Source organism: Accipiter gentilis, chromosome 32, assembly GCF_929443795.1.
Source record: "Accipiter gentilis chromosome 32, bAccGen1.1, whole genome shotgun sequence".
Classification (NCBI taxonomy): domain Eukaryota; kingdom Metazoa; phylum Chordata; class Aves; order Accipitriformes; family Accipitridae; genus Astur; species Astur gentilis.
The window spans coordinates 4437860-4452024 of NC_064911.1; the positions used below are offsets into that span (position 1 = coordinate 4437860).

General features: G+C 44.7%; 1 protein-coding gene across 2 annotated transcripts; it reads left to right on the forward strand.

The window, feature by feature from the left end:
• Window positions 1-671: 671 nt before the first annotated feature.
• IFNGR2 (interferon gamma receptor 2) lies at window positions 672-13892 on the forward strand. Of its 2 annotated transcripts, none has more exons than XM_049835054.1 (7): window positions 672-917; window positions 5215-5341; window positions 5814-5989; window positions 7935-8083; window positions 9481-9634; window positions 10725-10879; window positions 13372-13892. In XM_049835054.1, exons 1-7 carry the CDS (start codon window positions 830-832, stop codon window positions 13543-13545), a joined length of 1023 nt encoding a protein of 340 aa, XP_049691011.1. In that variant the 5' UTR covers window positions 672-829; the 3' UTR covers window positions 13546-13892. The 2 variants fall into 2 exon arrangements, with proteins under 2 accessions (XP_049691011.1, XP_049691013.1); XM_049835056.1 differs by lacking the exon at window positions 672-917 and adding an exon at window positions 1255-1545.
• The last annotated feature ends 273 nt before the right edge of the window (window positions 13893-14165 follow it).

The following is a 14165-nucleotide window of genomic DNA, read 5'->3' on the forward strand; positions in this document are numbered from 1 at the left end:
CTCTGCATGGTTTCCTCTGCTGGCAGTCCTGCCGGTCATAATTCTGCCGACTGCCCCATCTTGTACTAATAAAACCTGTTTTCTCTCTGAAGCGCTTAAGAGAGAGTATTTTGACTTTGTTCGGGAGACGTACGAAGTACTCCTCCGCTTTAGGGCGCTTTCAACAGAAGTTGTGGCCAAGCTCTTGAAAACAACAGGTCCCTGCCCCGTGAATTATTTGAGAACAACTCTTCTACCGAAACAGTAATCACCTGGGAGGACTGCAGGCCCCCGGCATCACCCCCAGGTTTTTGAATGGCGATGTGGTGTAATCGATAGCATCAGCTCAAGGTACGCGGTTAGGCTTTACCCGCGGGCCGGTGTCACGCCAGATGCAGCCGGAGAAAGCCGGGGAACGTCAACCACCTTGCGGCAAGGCTTCCTCACGCCAACCGCACTCCGCGAACGCACACGCGACTCTCCGCGCCCCCACCGCAGGCGCTGCCGCCTGCCGGGGCCCGCCCACAGCCCGCCCGGCCGGGCCAGGCCGGACCAGGCCGGGCCGGGCCGGGCCGGGCCGGGGTCCGCCCGCAGCAGACGGCGCCCCCCCCCGGGCGCTGCAGGCGGGGCCGAGGGCGGGCTCTGCCTCCCCGCAGGCGGGGGCGGGGCGGAGCGGGGCCGGGCCGGAGCGGCAAGCCCCGCTCCCCGCCAGCAGCCGCAGCCCGGGCCGGGCCGCGGGTGCGTGGGCGGCCCCGCAAGGCCTGCTCGCCGCCGGCCCCGCTCCTCAGGGACCGGCGAGCTGCCTCTGGCGGCGAGCGGGGCCGGGCGGCGGGGCGCTGCCAGCCGGGCCATGCCGTGTCGGGCGCCGCTCCTCTCCCTCCTCCTCCTCCTCTTCCTCCTCTTCCTCCTCCTCGGCTCCCTCCGGGCCTCGGGCGCAGGTGGGTGCGGCGCGGCGCGGCGCGGGGCTCGCTGCGGTGGTGGGCGGCGGCGCGGGGCTGGAGGCTGCCGCCCGCCGCCCGGCCTGCGCCTCTCTGGGCGCCTCCTCGCCGGCAGGCTTCCGGCCCGGGAGGCGACGGAAGCCTGTGGGGCGAGGGCCCGGGCTGCGGCGGCCCCGGAGGGGGGCTGGTGGGGGAGAGCGGGGCCGTGCCCCTCAGCCCGTCCCCTGAAGGAGCTCCGGCGGCTGCCGGAGCCGCAGCGGGGAAGGGGGGTCGGGGGGCGGGGGGGGGGGCAGTGGGAGAGCGGGGCCGTGGCGGGTTTCGCCCTTCCCTCACCCCGCCTGTGCCAGCCCCTCTGAAGGACAAGGGCAGGTTTCTCCTGCCGAACCCCGGGTCGCTGCTCTTCGAAACTTCTGCCGTCGGCTGGGCTGCCACCGGCTCGCCTTCCCGCCCGAGGCTGGCTCTGCGGCCAGCTGCCGGGCAGCCTGGCCCCAAACCGGCCGCGTCTGTCGGAGGGCGGCTGAAACCTGCCCGGGATCAGCCTCGAGGGGGATTGGTACGGCCTAAGTCGGTGATGTGGCTGTAGTTTGTGATGTGGCACCCGTTCGTCAACTGCGAATTGACGGCTTCGGTACGATTGGATTGAGGCTTCGATGTAAATGCTTTCTCGGGGGAAGGGGAGGTTTGCTCTTCAGGTCGGGTCTGAGCTACAGCTGGTACAATGCTGGCTTCGGTATGTATCCCGGAAAGTGTGGAAGAGCTGCTGTGGCATGTCCTGAATGAGGTGTGCGTACAGCGTGGTCCTTATTCAGGCACTCGGATACCTCCGTGAGTTCAGCGTGTCCGCTGTCACGTTTTCTCCTGTTCGTCAAGGGCTGGCTGGCCAGCCTGTGGCTGGTGAGTCCCGTGGGGCTCTCCGGCTCTTTGGAGGCAGCTGCCATTCCAGGTCTGCAGTCTGTGGCTGGACTTAGGGGTCCAAATGCCCATGGGTGGGTTGAGGCGAGCCGGGGGGGGGACCTGCTGCGGTCAGTGTTGCCCAAGTCCCATGCCATCGGCAGCAGCCGTGGGATTTGCCAGGGAGCTGTTCTGGTGTTCGGCTTCTACGCAGGGCCTTCTGCGCTCACTCTCTCTCGTAGGCACAGCGTGCTATGTTTCTTCTGTTGCAAATGGAGATGCCAGATGTTAAAATCCGAGCCAAAAGAATAGCCAGCTGCCATCACCCGTCCCCACCTGGCCACGCACTTCTGCTATTCACCTTTCGTAGGCTTTGGTGCTTGTCTGACAATATGAGAAGCCAGTTTGGTACACTAAACCAGTAAAAGTCCATCCAAAACCCCCGAGACTTCTTTTTTGCCGTTTAGCAAAATGATGTGGTCTAAGGCTGATGCAGGGGAAGGGATCAGAAATCATTCAGGAGCGGGAATGGAGTCTGTGAAACAGATGGCTAGGCCAAGCTGAGCTGCTTTCACTCACTGTAACTTGTGGCTTCACACTCTGCTATGTGAAAGCTTTGACTTGTGGCTTGAAGAGTTAGGAAGTCTCTGCATCAGGAAAAAACAATCTGAGCATTGTTTGGCAGATGCTTTAAAAGAACCGGTTCAGCGAGACCACCTTCCAGATAGAAAGGACAGGGTGTTTCTGCCTTTCCCTGGCTAAGGTAGTTTGGCTTTTTTCTAGGATACTTGCATATATATATATATATGTGCTTTATTTCTGAACTGGGCGTTTTGTTACTTTGGGTATACAAGCTAATGATCATTATGGAGTTCAGTGTGTGATTTCAGAAATTTAAGTAAATTCCCTTGTCAAGTTGAGATATCTAACCAAAATACGAATGCGTTCCTTCAGTGTGCTACAAAAACAGCTCCTCAGTGCAGTAGTATAGCACCTTCATGATCAACTACAGAGCCATAGATTTGATAGTTTTTTCAGTGTTTTTGAATTTTGTAGGGGAAATTATCTGTTTCTGAATGCTAATATAAGGCAAAATAATCAGAGTGCAGTCTCGATTAAGGAGAAGATGTACCAGCCCTTGTCCTTCATTGCTTTTTCCTTTTTTCTTTTTGTTAAGAGGGAGAGGAGGGAAGAAAAAAAAAAAAGCTAGTACTTGTGTTTCGTTCTGACAGCTTTCTTGAATTTTGTAAAATTAGTTTGTATCGGATGTCTGAGTGCACAGATTACTGATGGTGTGAGATACCTTGCCACATGCCAGACCAGCAGTGAGAGTGCAAGAAAGAATCTGCGTGACTGGAAAGTGAAAACTTGTCTCGAATGAAGAAAAGGTTACATAGTGGCCTTTAAAATATGTGAGAGATTAATAGTTTAGGTATCGTTTCTAACTGTAAGGAATCTCAGACAGTTATGCAATGCTGAATGATTGATCTATTGCCTAAGACAATGTGCGTTTACTTAAAAGCACTACTCACTAGTTTCTTAGCCTCAACTTTTAACATTCCTAATTAAAACTTCAAGAGCTTAACTAGTTCTTTGGTATTTTGGACTTGGGGTTTAATGCAACTTTACGAAGATTCGTGTTGTCTTTTACCTGTACGTGGAGGATGTTAAGAGCCTGGCATAATGTCTCTTCTGAAAGATAGTGCTGTCAGCATCAGTGTGCTGCCTAGTGCTGTGTATCAAAATCAGAGGTAGAATCAAAAAGAAGAAACTTTTTAACATTATCCCCATATTGCCAAAGAAGGCTGGGGACAGAATTTATCTTAAGTTGCTTGGTCTTCTGATCTTATTTGTGTAAAAATAAACAAACCGTATCTTAGGAGACTGTTATCTTAAGAACAAAAAATTGAAATCTTACCATGTGGAATATCATATCGTGTCGTGTCATGGGTGTCTTTGACCTTAGGACCTGTTGACCCAGTATGTTTAACGGTGTAAGGGGATCACTACACAGAGAAATAAATACAAGTCAAGTGTAGAAGGAAGACCTTTCTCCCTCTTAAGACGGGCAGGTGGTGAAGCCATTGCCCAGCAAGGCTGTGCAGGCTCTGTCCTTGGATGTTCCAGGACCTGCCTGGAGAGAGTCCTGAGCAGCCTGCTCTGATGCCAGAGCTGGCCCTTCTCGGGGCAGGGACTTGGACTGGAGACCTCCCCAGGGCCCTTCCCTCCTGAGTGACTGCAGTGCTGTGGTTAAAAGTGTGATGCTTTTCTGGTTTTAGGGGCATTTGATAACTGCCTTTTCCTGTCTTCCTCGCCGCAGCTTACTTGTGGTAATCTTAGTCTGTTTCTTTGGGTTATCTCAGTTCCTTGCCGTTGGTCGTCTTGTCTTTCCGTGGGTTTTGGTTCTCCAGCCTGCTGTTTTGTCCTGTTTGCCAGCTAACATTTCCTTCCAGCTGCTCCCCCACTTAACTTCTCATCAGGCTTTCTCTACTTCACTCGCCCCTGTTTCCCCAGCCCTTGGTTCTCTGCCTTTTGTTTGGCTGCCCTCCCTCCCTCCACTGGTTTTTCCACCCCTCTGTGCCCAGCTCGGTGACTGGCCTTTGGCCATCCTCCAGTCCCAATAGACGGCTTCTTCCTCTGCTCTGCTTGGGCTAGCAGGGAAGTGGTTCTTCTCCCGTACTAGAGACACAGCTGTCTGCTCTCCGCTGCTGCGTTGCTCGTCTCCTGACAAGCTGCTCGAGAGCGCTCGCAGCCTTTGTTCACCCCCAGGAGTTTATAGCATGACTGAATTTGGGTGGACATTCCTCCTAGCAGAAGGCATGCCTTTAACAGAGGTTTCTGTCCTCCTCTACATTGTGAAATCGGTTTCAAAATTGGCGAAACTTCAGGCTTGCAAGTGGAATGGTGCCATATGTGTTTGTGAACATATATGTTTAAGAACGAGAAGGCTTTTTTTTTTTTTTAAATCTGTTTCCTGGAAAGTTTCAGTGAAGTGACCTCGCTGTTTTCAAACAAGTTAGCAGGAAGAAGGTGTTCTGAATTGTTAACACAGTAAAATGTGAGATGCAGACAATTGAAATAGATGCACTTTTGTCATGACAAGTGGCAGTGGACCTTAATTTATAGCTTCATGGGGGAGCTGGGTGGGGTTTACTGTTTTGTACTTTCAGTGCTATGTTCTGTGTGGAAGAAATAAAAGCAGTAAGTTGCAGTTCAGTGCTTTGTGGATAGTAGGGGCTTAAATGTACTGCTACTAGTGCACCTAGAAATGGAATGAGGAGGAGGAATGCTTTTGCGTGCAAAGCAGTGAAAATGTAATATATGGTGATGGAGTTTGGAGACCAAAAGTTAGTTACTGTATGCTTGAATGCTTTAGTAGTCATTTTTATTCCTCTTCTTCCTTTAGAATCTTCTCCCCATTTACCAGCACCAAAGGATGTGATGGTTTATTCCTATAACTTTCGTAGTTCACTGAGATGGTCTCCTGTTAAAGTGGATGGAGGCTTGGTGTTATATACAGTCCATTTTAAAACGTAAGTAAATAGATCTAAAACCAACCAAACTGATTTTCTTCTAATCCAGTAACACAGTTGGTTAAGAAAGAAACCAAACACCTAAAAATTAATAAGCAAATGAAAGAATGAGTTGTCTAGTACAGATGCTTTTATATATATCTGAAAGCAGTTTCTGAAGACTGACAGTCTTTCAGCCTGTGATATTTCTACTACACTGAGCAAAGATTGAAGACTTGAAAAGCACCCAGAAAGGCTGCATAGTTTCCTGAATAATTTTAGCCTTACTGAATTCTCCCTCACTCATTTTAATTTCTCCCCAGATACTGAGGAGATGCAGGTGCTGAAAGGGCTGTGGAGTTAAACCCACATGAAAGTGGTAGTTTTGTAACATACTCTGTTGTTACAAAAATTGACTAGGTGGGAGGGATTGTATTTTAACTGGTTGCGCTGTTCTGCTGATGCTGTATTTGTCCTTTCTTTTGCATTGCAGAGGTGCCTTTAACCAGTGGGATGAGATGAACTGCACCCGTATCACCCAGACTGAATGCAGTTTCCCCTGGTCACTTAAGGAGCGGCGCTGGACTGTTGTTTTGCGTGTGAGGGCTGAGCTAGGGCAAGTTACTTCTGACTGGGTGGAAACGGATCCATTTGTGGCAGAGAGAAACAGTAAGTGCTATTTATGATTTCAGTGTGTCTCTCTCAAAGGAGATTTCTTTGAAAAAAAAGTTTGTTGTCCGTTCTAGGCTTTTTTGACTCTTATTATGTACAAAAGCCAAGTGAGACAATTGTAGGTGTTAGTTAACAAAGACTACAATGTCTCTGTGTGTCACTAGGGATTTGCTACTACTTAGTTCCTCTGTAGTAGGGTTAGCAGTGCGCTCTTTCAACAGGTATCGAAAGAGGAACAGAGGAGTTTCCTTGGGTGCTTAAGTCTTATAAAAACTACGACGTGTATTATGTTAGAGAGTTTTCCATTTTCTTGTTTCCCCACTTAGCACTGCCGCATGCACACATACACCCCCCTTGATTTGTGGTAATCTGAGTACAAACTACCTGTTTCTATTGAACAGATCCCTTTTCTCATAAATATAAACTATCCTGACTGCATTGTAGAAGGGTCAAGGCACACTTTAAATGCTGTTAAAGGTCAGCAACATGCTTGTTCACACATTTATAAGATCTGCTCTTTGCCTTGCTGTGATTGGTTTCAGGATTAGAAGAAAGTAGATGTTGAGTTTAAAAATACCTCTAAAATGATAACAAAGCAGAGGAATGGATATATTAACTCTTTAGTTCAAGTTCTCCTATACCTTGTGAGGAGCAGTGGTAGTCCATGCTGCAAAAGAGTATGATACTTTCCCTGGTGACTTCAGTTCTAAATCTTGGATTTTCTCTAGTGGTAAAGAGTGTGGGGATGAGGAACTACCCAAATCCCTAGCTGAAGATTGCAAGTGATGTATCCATAGCTTGTGATGCAGGATTGTTTGGGAGTGGGATCCTTTGGGGGTTGGGAAAGCGCTTGGCTAATGGGAATACAAGACAAAGGAGAGGCTTGGTGTGGGAGAGAGAGGTTTGTGTGTTTCTTGGGGGAGAAAGAGGAACATTATGTGATCATTCTTGTGTGACTGCCCTCAAGATCAGTTCCTAGACAGCGAGACCATGGGCTACTCAGGCTGTTCTCTTCCTTTAATGTTTGGGTCTGTCCCACTTGAGAGGGGAGCTTCGGGAATTTGTGAGGACACACAACAAGGTGTTTGCAGTTGTACAGCAACAGGAAGTAGAAAGAAACTGAAATTTCTCTATCAATATAAAGATCATGGGGCCCAGTTTTCTCTAAAGTAACAGTGGACAGAATAGGTCCTGCTGGAATTTTTGAGGTACAATAAGCAATGATTGCATGCAAGGATTGATTTTTACTAATTACCCCACTTCAGTATGCAAGCAGCTGTTAACTACTCTAATTTTGCATGAGTGGGTTTTTTGAGATCCTGGAGTGCTTTACAAATGTTGATAAAGTTAACTGGTGAAAGAAGTCAAGATACAAAGGATAAATGACTAATGACCATATATGATCTGTGATCACACAACTCTTGTATTAGGACTGACAGTACTTCATATAATATTTTTCATGACACAAAAGGAAGTCATCATCTTTACCCTACAGGGCAGATGGAGACATCAAAGCAAGAGGAGGAAACTAGTTATTCCTCTTCCAATCTATTGACCCAAACTGTGGTTTTTAGAGAACATGGAATATGTGGCAGGCTATTTGAAGGAAAAAAAAATTAAAAAAGTTGTACCACCATTAACTGCAGATAAATGCAGATACACTCTAGTGAATATTTACTGAATTTCCAGGGAAAGTTAACAGGAAACTTTTTTTTTTAATTACCTAGTTTCACTTATGCTTTCAAGTCTTTTCCCTTAGATTTGTAATGAAGTAGATATCTTAAATGCAGTAAGTAGATGAGAAAATGTTGTATTCCTTTTCTTGAGGAAAAGCTGTCAGTATTTAGCATGTTTGCTGAGAGTATCTAAGTAAAGCTGAAGACAGTATGATGAGCTGTTCTGCATCCCAGAGGTTCACAGCTCTCCCTGTGTTTATTTTCAGCTACTATAGGGCCCCCTAAAGTGAACAGCGTGACTGAAAGCTCTGACTCGCTTCTCATTAGTGTCACACCCCCTTTTGGAGCCGAAGCAGGTGATTTTCTTCAGTATCATGTGTCCTACTGGGAGAACACAACAAGTACTACTAAAAAAGTAAGAATTCTCTCTAATTTATTTTTTTCATAATGCCTTTCTGACTAAGAGATATAAGTCGGTGTCTCTTGGCAGAATGGCAGAAGTGGAGGAAGAAAACTAATGTAATTTTTTTTTTCTCTAGCAGTGAAGGTCACCATTTAGTGTCTTGAGAAAAGTTAATTTAGTCTTGGCACAAGTATTGCACGTATTACGAAACTTTCAAAAACATCTTTTTTTCCTTCATATGAAATGAAGGTTAAATCACATTGCAGATCAAGGGAGAGAATCCACAAAGTGTCAAAGGTGGCTTTAAAATTATATTTAGATTACAAAGTTTGCTTAGGCAGTTTTGAAAACTCTGAAATATCCTTCCTCCTTTCCTGTGCTGGGCTTGTCTGTGCTGGCAGCTTCAGTAACGGGCTGCTTTGGCCTGATGTCGCCTGTTCCTAGGGCAGAGAAAGGCAGAGTTATTAGAAACATGGTGGACACAGCTGGGATAAGCTGTCCCTGTTCGTACTGAGACTTAGAGGTGTTGGTCACATGTGCTTATGCTGCTATCTGGGGCCCTGGTAATTATGTTCTGGCCAGCATTGTAGGGAGGGATTAAATCACATTTAAAAAAAAAAAAAAAAAAGAGGAAGAAGATTCAAAAGAACGTCATTCTAAAGTCAAATGCTTGAAAATCAGAAGCAGAAAAAATATATTAAAAAACCCCTTTTGTTTCAAAGACCTTGCTAAATCTGAAACGCCTCCACTTCCTTCCTCTCTTGCACCAATGTGTATTTTTTTCTGACATACGTAAAATACCTTCTTGTTTGAGATTCAGGCAAGAAGTCACTCTTGAATGCTTCTGTAGGCTTCACTGAGGCCCTTATCCTAGGCCCTTACAGGTTAAAAATTCCCAAAAGACTATGGTGGCCGTGTGGAGACTGTGGAGGTTTTGCAGTGCCCATCAGCTGTTTTCCTCTTCAGTAGAAGGAGCTGAGATGGTGGAAGCTCTTCACTGAACTACACTTCCGTCAGCTTCCTCTGATGCTAGAGACACTTCCCATGGCTTGTTTTTCTCTCCCCCTTCTTGTATTGTGCTCACTGTCACAGTGAGCTGCGTTAAAGCCTCCAGCAGCATATTGTGGATAAAATGAGACCTTGCATCAGTTTTCATGCCTCTGCTGTTCGTGCCCTTACAGATGGTTTTAAATGGTGTAGGTTCAATTTCATTTAAAAATAATGAGATTTGAAATGCATTCAAGTAGGAAAGTTGAAATATATTTCACTGTTTCTCTTGTTTGGGAAGGCTGAATTATGAAGAATAAAATCTGTGCTTTTTGAATGAGAAACGTAAATATGGGGAGGGGATTTGTGTTGAAGACAGGTCTGGTTTTTACAGTAACTTTTTTTTTGTGTCTTTTAAACAGGCGATAAAGACGAGCAGTACACTATTCAAAATCAAAAGTCTAAAGGAATGGACACTTTATTGTTTTGAAATTCAAGTAGAATTGATGACACATTCAGATCTCCATTTATTTGGACTGCAAAGCATCCCAGAGTGTTACAGAACTAAAATTAGTGGTATAAACCTGACTTTTGTTATTTTTTGTATATAATGGGACGAGTGTAATACACGAGTCTTAGATTGTGTAACTAGTCACTTACATGCGCGTATCTGTCAGGAGTGCTAAGAGAGCACCACTTATAGTAGTTCACAATTGTCATTAATGGCAAAATAGTAAGGAATTTTTCGGTCAGTAGTTGAGGGCCTCTGTTGTACTTTTCCCCTCATCCTTTACTTCATAAATACCGCTATAGGTATTACTTTCTAGAAATAGGCAAAGAAAGAAAATACAAATACTTGGTCTTTAGAGGAAGTCATTGATGAAGGAGGTGGCGTGACTCTTGCAAATCTCCCTCAGCCACTGCCTCTTGCAGGACAGGAACATCCCTTTCCCCTTCGACCTGCTTCCTTCTCTGCATTTTGAGCTGCGTGGTTTTGTATGAGATAAGAGAGAGGATGAGGGGAAGAGAGAGCATGTGCAAGATAATGGAATTTGTCCCTCTCTTGAATCTCTGCATGTGACCACCAACACACAGGCACAACCGATCTTTAGCATGCTACACTGGAAGATGTGTAGATGAAACCTGCTTACGCAGTTTCTGAAGCGCCAAAGGAGCTGACCTCCTGGGCAGTATTGACCGAGTATTTGATCGCAAGCCCCTGAGCTGTGATGTTGGAGTCCGTGATGCTCCTTTGCTGGAGAGGTGCATGTTCTGAAAGAGAAGCCCCTGGCATTAATGGCCCTTGCTGGCAACTTCAGGGTGGAAGGACAGATTGCATTCCCCGCCTGCCCCTTGCCCACCAGCAGGGATTCCTCCAGCTCTGCATTTGCCCTGCTAGTGTGTCAAGTAGCTTGCCTTAGGCGGCGTGATTAAGGGACAGGAGCTCATGGGAATTGGTGACTTCCACAGGGAATCACAAAACAAGCTACTTCTGAACACAGGTGTTGCAAGTGCATCTATAGTAGGGTTGTGATCCTAGCCTTGGAAATTATACTTTGATTACCAAGTATAGTAAATTTCAGCTTACTGTATATTGTTTTACAATTTATGATGTATAAATATGAACCTGTCATATGTATATGGTTTTTGTTTTTTTCTTTTTCAGAGGCAACCAGAGCTGGATATATTATACTAATATTTGTGTTGGTGTTACTTTTTGTAAATCTGGTAGCAGTTGGCTTGTTTCTTCTGTGGAGACACCACAAAACAATTAAATATTGGTCTCGGCCACCTTTAGAAATCCCATCACACTTTGAAGAGGTATGTATAGGCATTTTATATTTCTCCCCCTTGCCCCCCTCCCCCTGTAAAAGACAGTGATGATCTTGGAGTGGATATGAACAAAGCTAGTTGTTGCATAACAGAATTACATATAAAAAATTATTGACTTAGTGTAAACTGTTACTTTTCTCATTTGGGATCTCCCACTTTATTCCTATTTTACTCAACTGAATTATGTTTTCTCTGCCTTAAGATACAAATGCTGCTATAATCCTGTTACAAAACCTGAGTAAGATTTTTTTTGTTCCTTGACTACCCCTTGTCCACCCATTTCTTTGCTTATCTGAGTCACCAGGCCTGAAACAGTTGCTCACTTTAAGCAAAAAGCTTTTGTGTGCTGCAGGACATGTACTTGGGACCGAGGTCTCTGATTAGAAATCAAATATGGAAAAGCGAACACTGATAGTTTTAAGAGCAAGGACTGACATGAAGACTAAGGGCTACCTAGGGGAATGCTCTTGGGCTTTTTCTTTTTTTTCCTGTAGGTTTAGCAATACTTGGATGAAAAAGTCATCCTGGGACTTTTTTTCTCCTGGTAGCTCACACATTTCTGTACTAAGCAATATTGTTTCAGTCCTGTTCATCTTCCTCTTTTTAGTGTTGAAACAGGAAGTAGTGCTTATGTGAAGTTCTTGATTTAAAAATTCTTGTTCAGCATGCATTCTATATTTTTAAAAGCTTGTACTTATTTGCAGTTCTTTGAGGTGTATTTCTTTGTATATATCTGCATGTCAGAGTAGTCCATTTTACTATGGTAATTCGGTGATTGTGGAGCTGGTTTTCCAGATTTTTATAGACGTATGGATGAAGGAACCCAGACTTTCTGCAGATCTTCAAGTAAATAATTTTCTCTCTTCAATGCTACCTCAGCTACCGTTTCATGGGGGCTCAGTGGAGACAAGCTGTATCACATATCAAGAGAAGTGTATCTCATGTAGGAGAAAAAAAATCCTTGTACAGTATACTAAAATAGTGCAGCATTCCATGCAAAGGACTTGCAAGAATAGGGTCTATCATTGTGTTCTGGAGTAATTGTATTAATCTGGAAAATATGCAGCAAAAGTAAGATACTCTTGAACAATAGTGAGCCTGGTTTTGGGCAAAACACTGATAAGAAATGAAGGAAAATCAGTATATATGCAGAATTTTGAAAATGTGTATTTCTAACAGGGATCAACCAGCCTGAGGCTTCTCCTCTGTAAAAACACTTCCCATGAGTACAGAGTACCAATTATTTTAAAAATCTTTTACATTTTCAGAAAAATTATGTTTCCTTCTTTTACAGAAAGATCTCAGCTTTCAGAGTCTTGAGTGGTAGGGAACAGTTCTACCGCAGAAATGCCTTCACAGAGCAAAGTCAAACTGAGGTTCATTTATGTCTTGACTCTGCTAAAGTGGATGTATTTGAGGTTCCCATATGAAACATTTGGTTTTAATACACCTGAAAAAATAATCCTGTTGCCCATTAGCCTAGCTATGATACAGAGAAAGCGGTGCCTTAATTGAAACTAAGGTTCATTTTGTCCCACAACAGACATGACTTGAGTTGTGGTCCCATCTCAGCCAGATTATGACACCTCCTACAGTACAGAACAAGCTTTTGAGTAAAACGACAAGCTATGTTTGAACAATGTGAAGGTGTCTGTGTTCGGACATTTATTTATTTATTTATTTATTTAAGCAGGCTAAAAATGTTTAATGGCAGATTTTATTTTTTGATTCAGTACATGAAGTGATGGATGGCTCCAATCCTCCGTGAAATACAAGATCAGCTTAGTGATAAGGAGAGTATATGGGGGTGGCAGGAGGAACAGAAAGCATTTTCTTTGGCCTACATTTTATGCATTCATTGTAAAGCTGATGACTTAATTTTGGAGGAAAGGGGAGCAGAGGGGAAGTCAAAGCAAAAAGTAACTACAAGAGAAGGATGCCACTAGAGTTTTCTGGTAATGGTAAAAGATGCAGATCCGAGTTGCCTGACACTGATTAAACCAGAATCTTAGATACTGTTTGTGCCATCAGTGCTTTAGGCAAGCTGTCAGTTGCTAGATTCCTGCAGTTGGAGAATATGTCCCCAGCAGTGTAATAAAGAAGTGTTTTCTTCTGTGGTTTGTTCTTAACTAGTAGGAATTTGCTTGAACCGACATAAAAAGAATATTGGCCAAAATTTATTTAAAAAAACCAGGAAATGCAGATGGCTTTAACTTGCTTAACTGGATCTTTGCATGATTGATATTCCTGCCCCTCCCCCTGGAAATAAGGTGGGAAACTTTTTCCTTAAAACTAACTTTTTCCTTGTTTGATGTAATTTCAAGGAAATCCAGAATAGAATATATATTTAGCAGCTCTCGCTGTGAATTCTAGTCTGAAGCAACTTGCCTATAGGTGGTGGTACCTGCTCTGTTGCTGTAATTTCTAATACATCTGTTCTGTGGATAGACATCTAAACTGTTGTTTATGCCTTTTTCCAGTATTTGAAGGACCCTAGCATGCCTGTTTTAGAGGTGTTGGACAACTATGCTGAGGACGATCCCCACGATTCCTTATCTGTTGTATTTTGTGGAGAAGGAAGCCAAGCCTGTGGCAGCAGTTTGGATGGTCAAGCTCATTCACACAGCATCTCCAGTGACAGTGAAGTAACTTAAGCAGCACCCTAGTGAGGGTGCCTGTACCAAGTCCTTGCAGAGGCTCCTGCCCATGAGCTCCTGCCCTGTGGCTGCTGGCAGGACAGACGAGCTCTGGGCAAAATGCAGCCACTGACCATCCTAAGCGAGATGTTGCTTCCTGGGAATAGTGTGGACCCTGAGCCTTTGTTTAAATGGCTTCTGCTGTGCTACAACAGCAGCTGTGTTCTGCCAAAGAGACTTAAAAGGTGGAATGTGAAAGGGAAATGAACACTAAATTGCCTGAAGAAAGACAGATGGTTATAAAATGGTTATATTAACATCGTCGTATTTCCCACCCCAAATTGAAATAAAGCTTTGAGAAATAATAGCACTTTATGGTAGGAAGTAGTACAACCTGGAATTTTTCAGTAAGTGAATAATTGCACCATGAATTACGTTTATAGTGGCTTTTATTTTGTTGCCTTATTTGTGAAGTCCATGTTAGCACTCAACATCCATTATATCCACCCCAGTATGTTTTTCTGAATCATTTTAAGTGTGTGTGGTTTTCTATGGCAGCTTCTTCCCTCTGGATAAAAATGGCAGCCTAAAGAGAAATTTTATAGTACTTCACCCTCCTCAGCATGAACCTGTGCAAA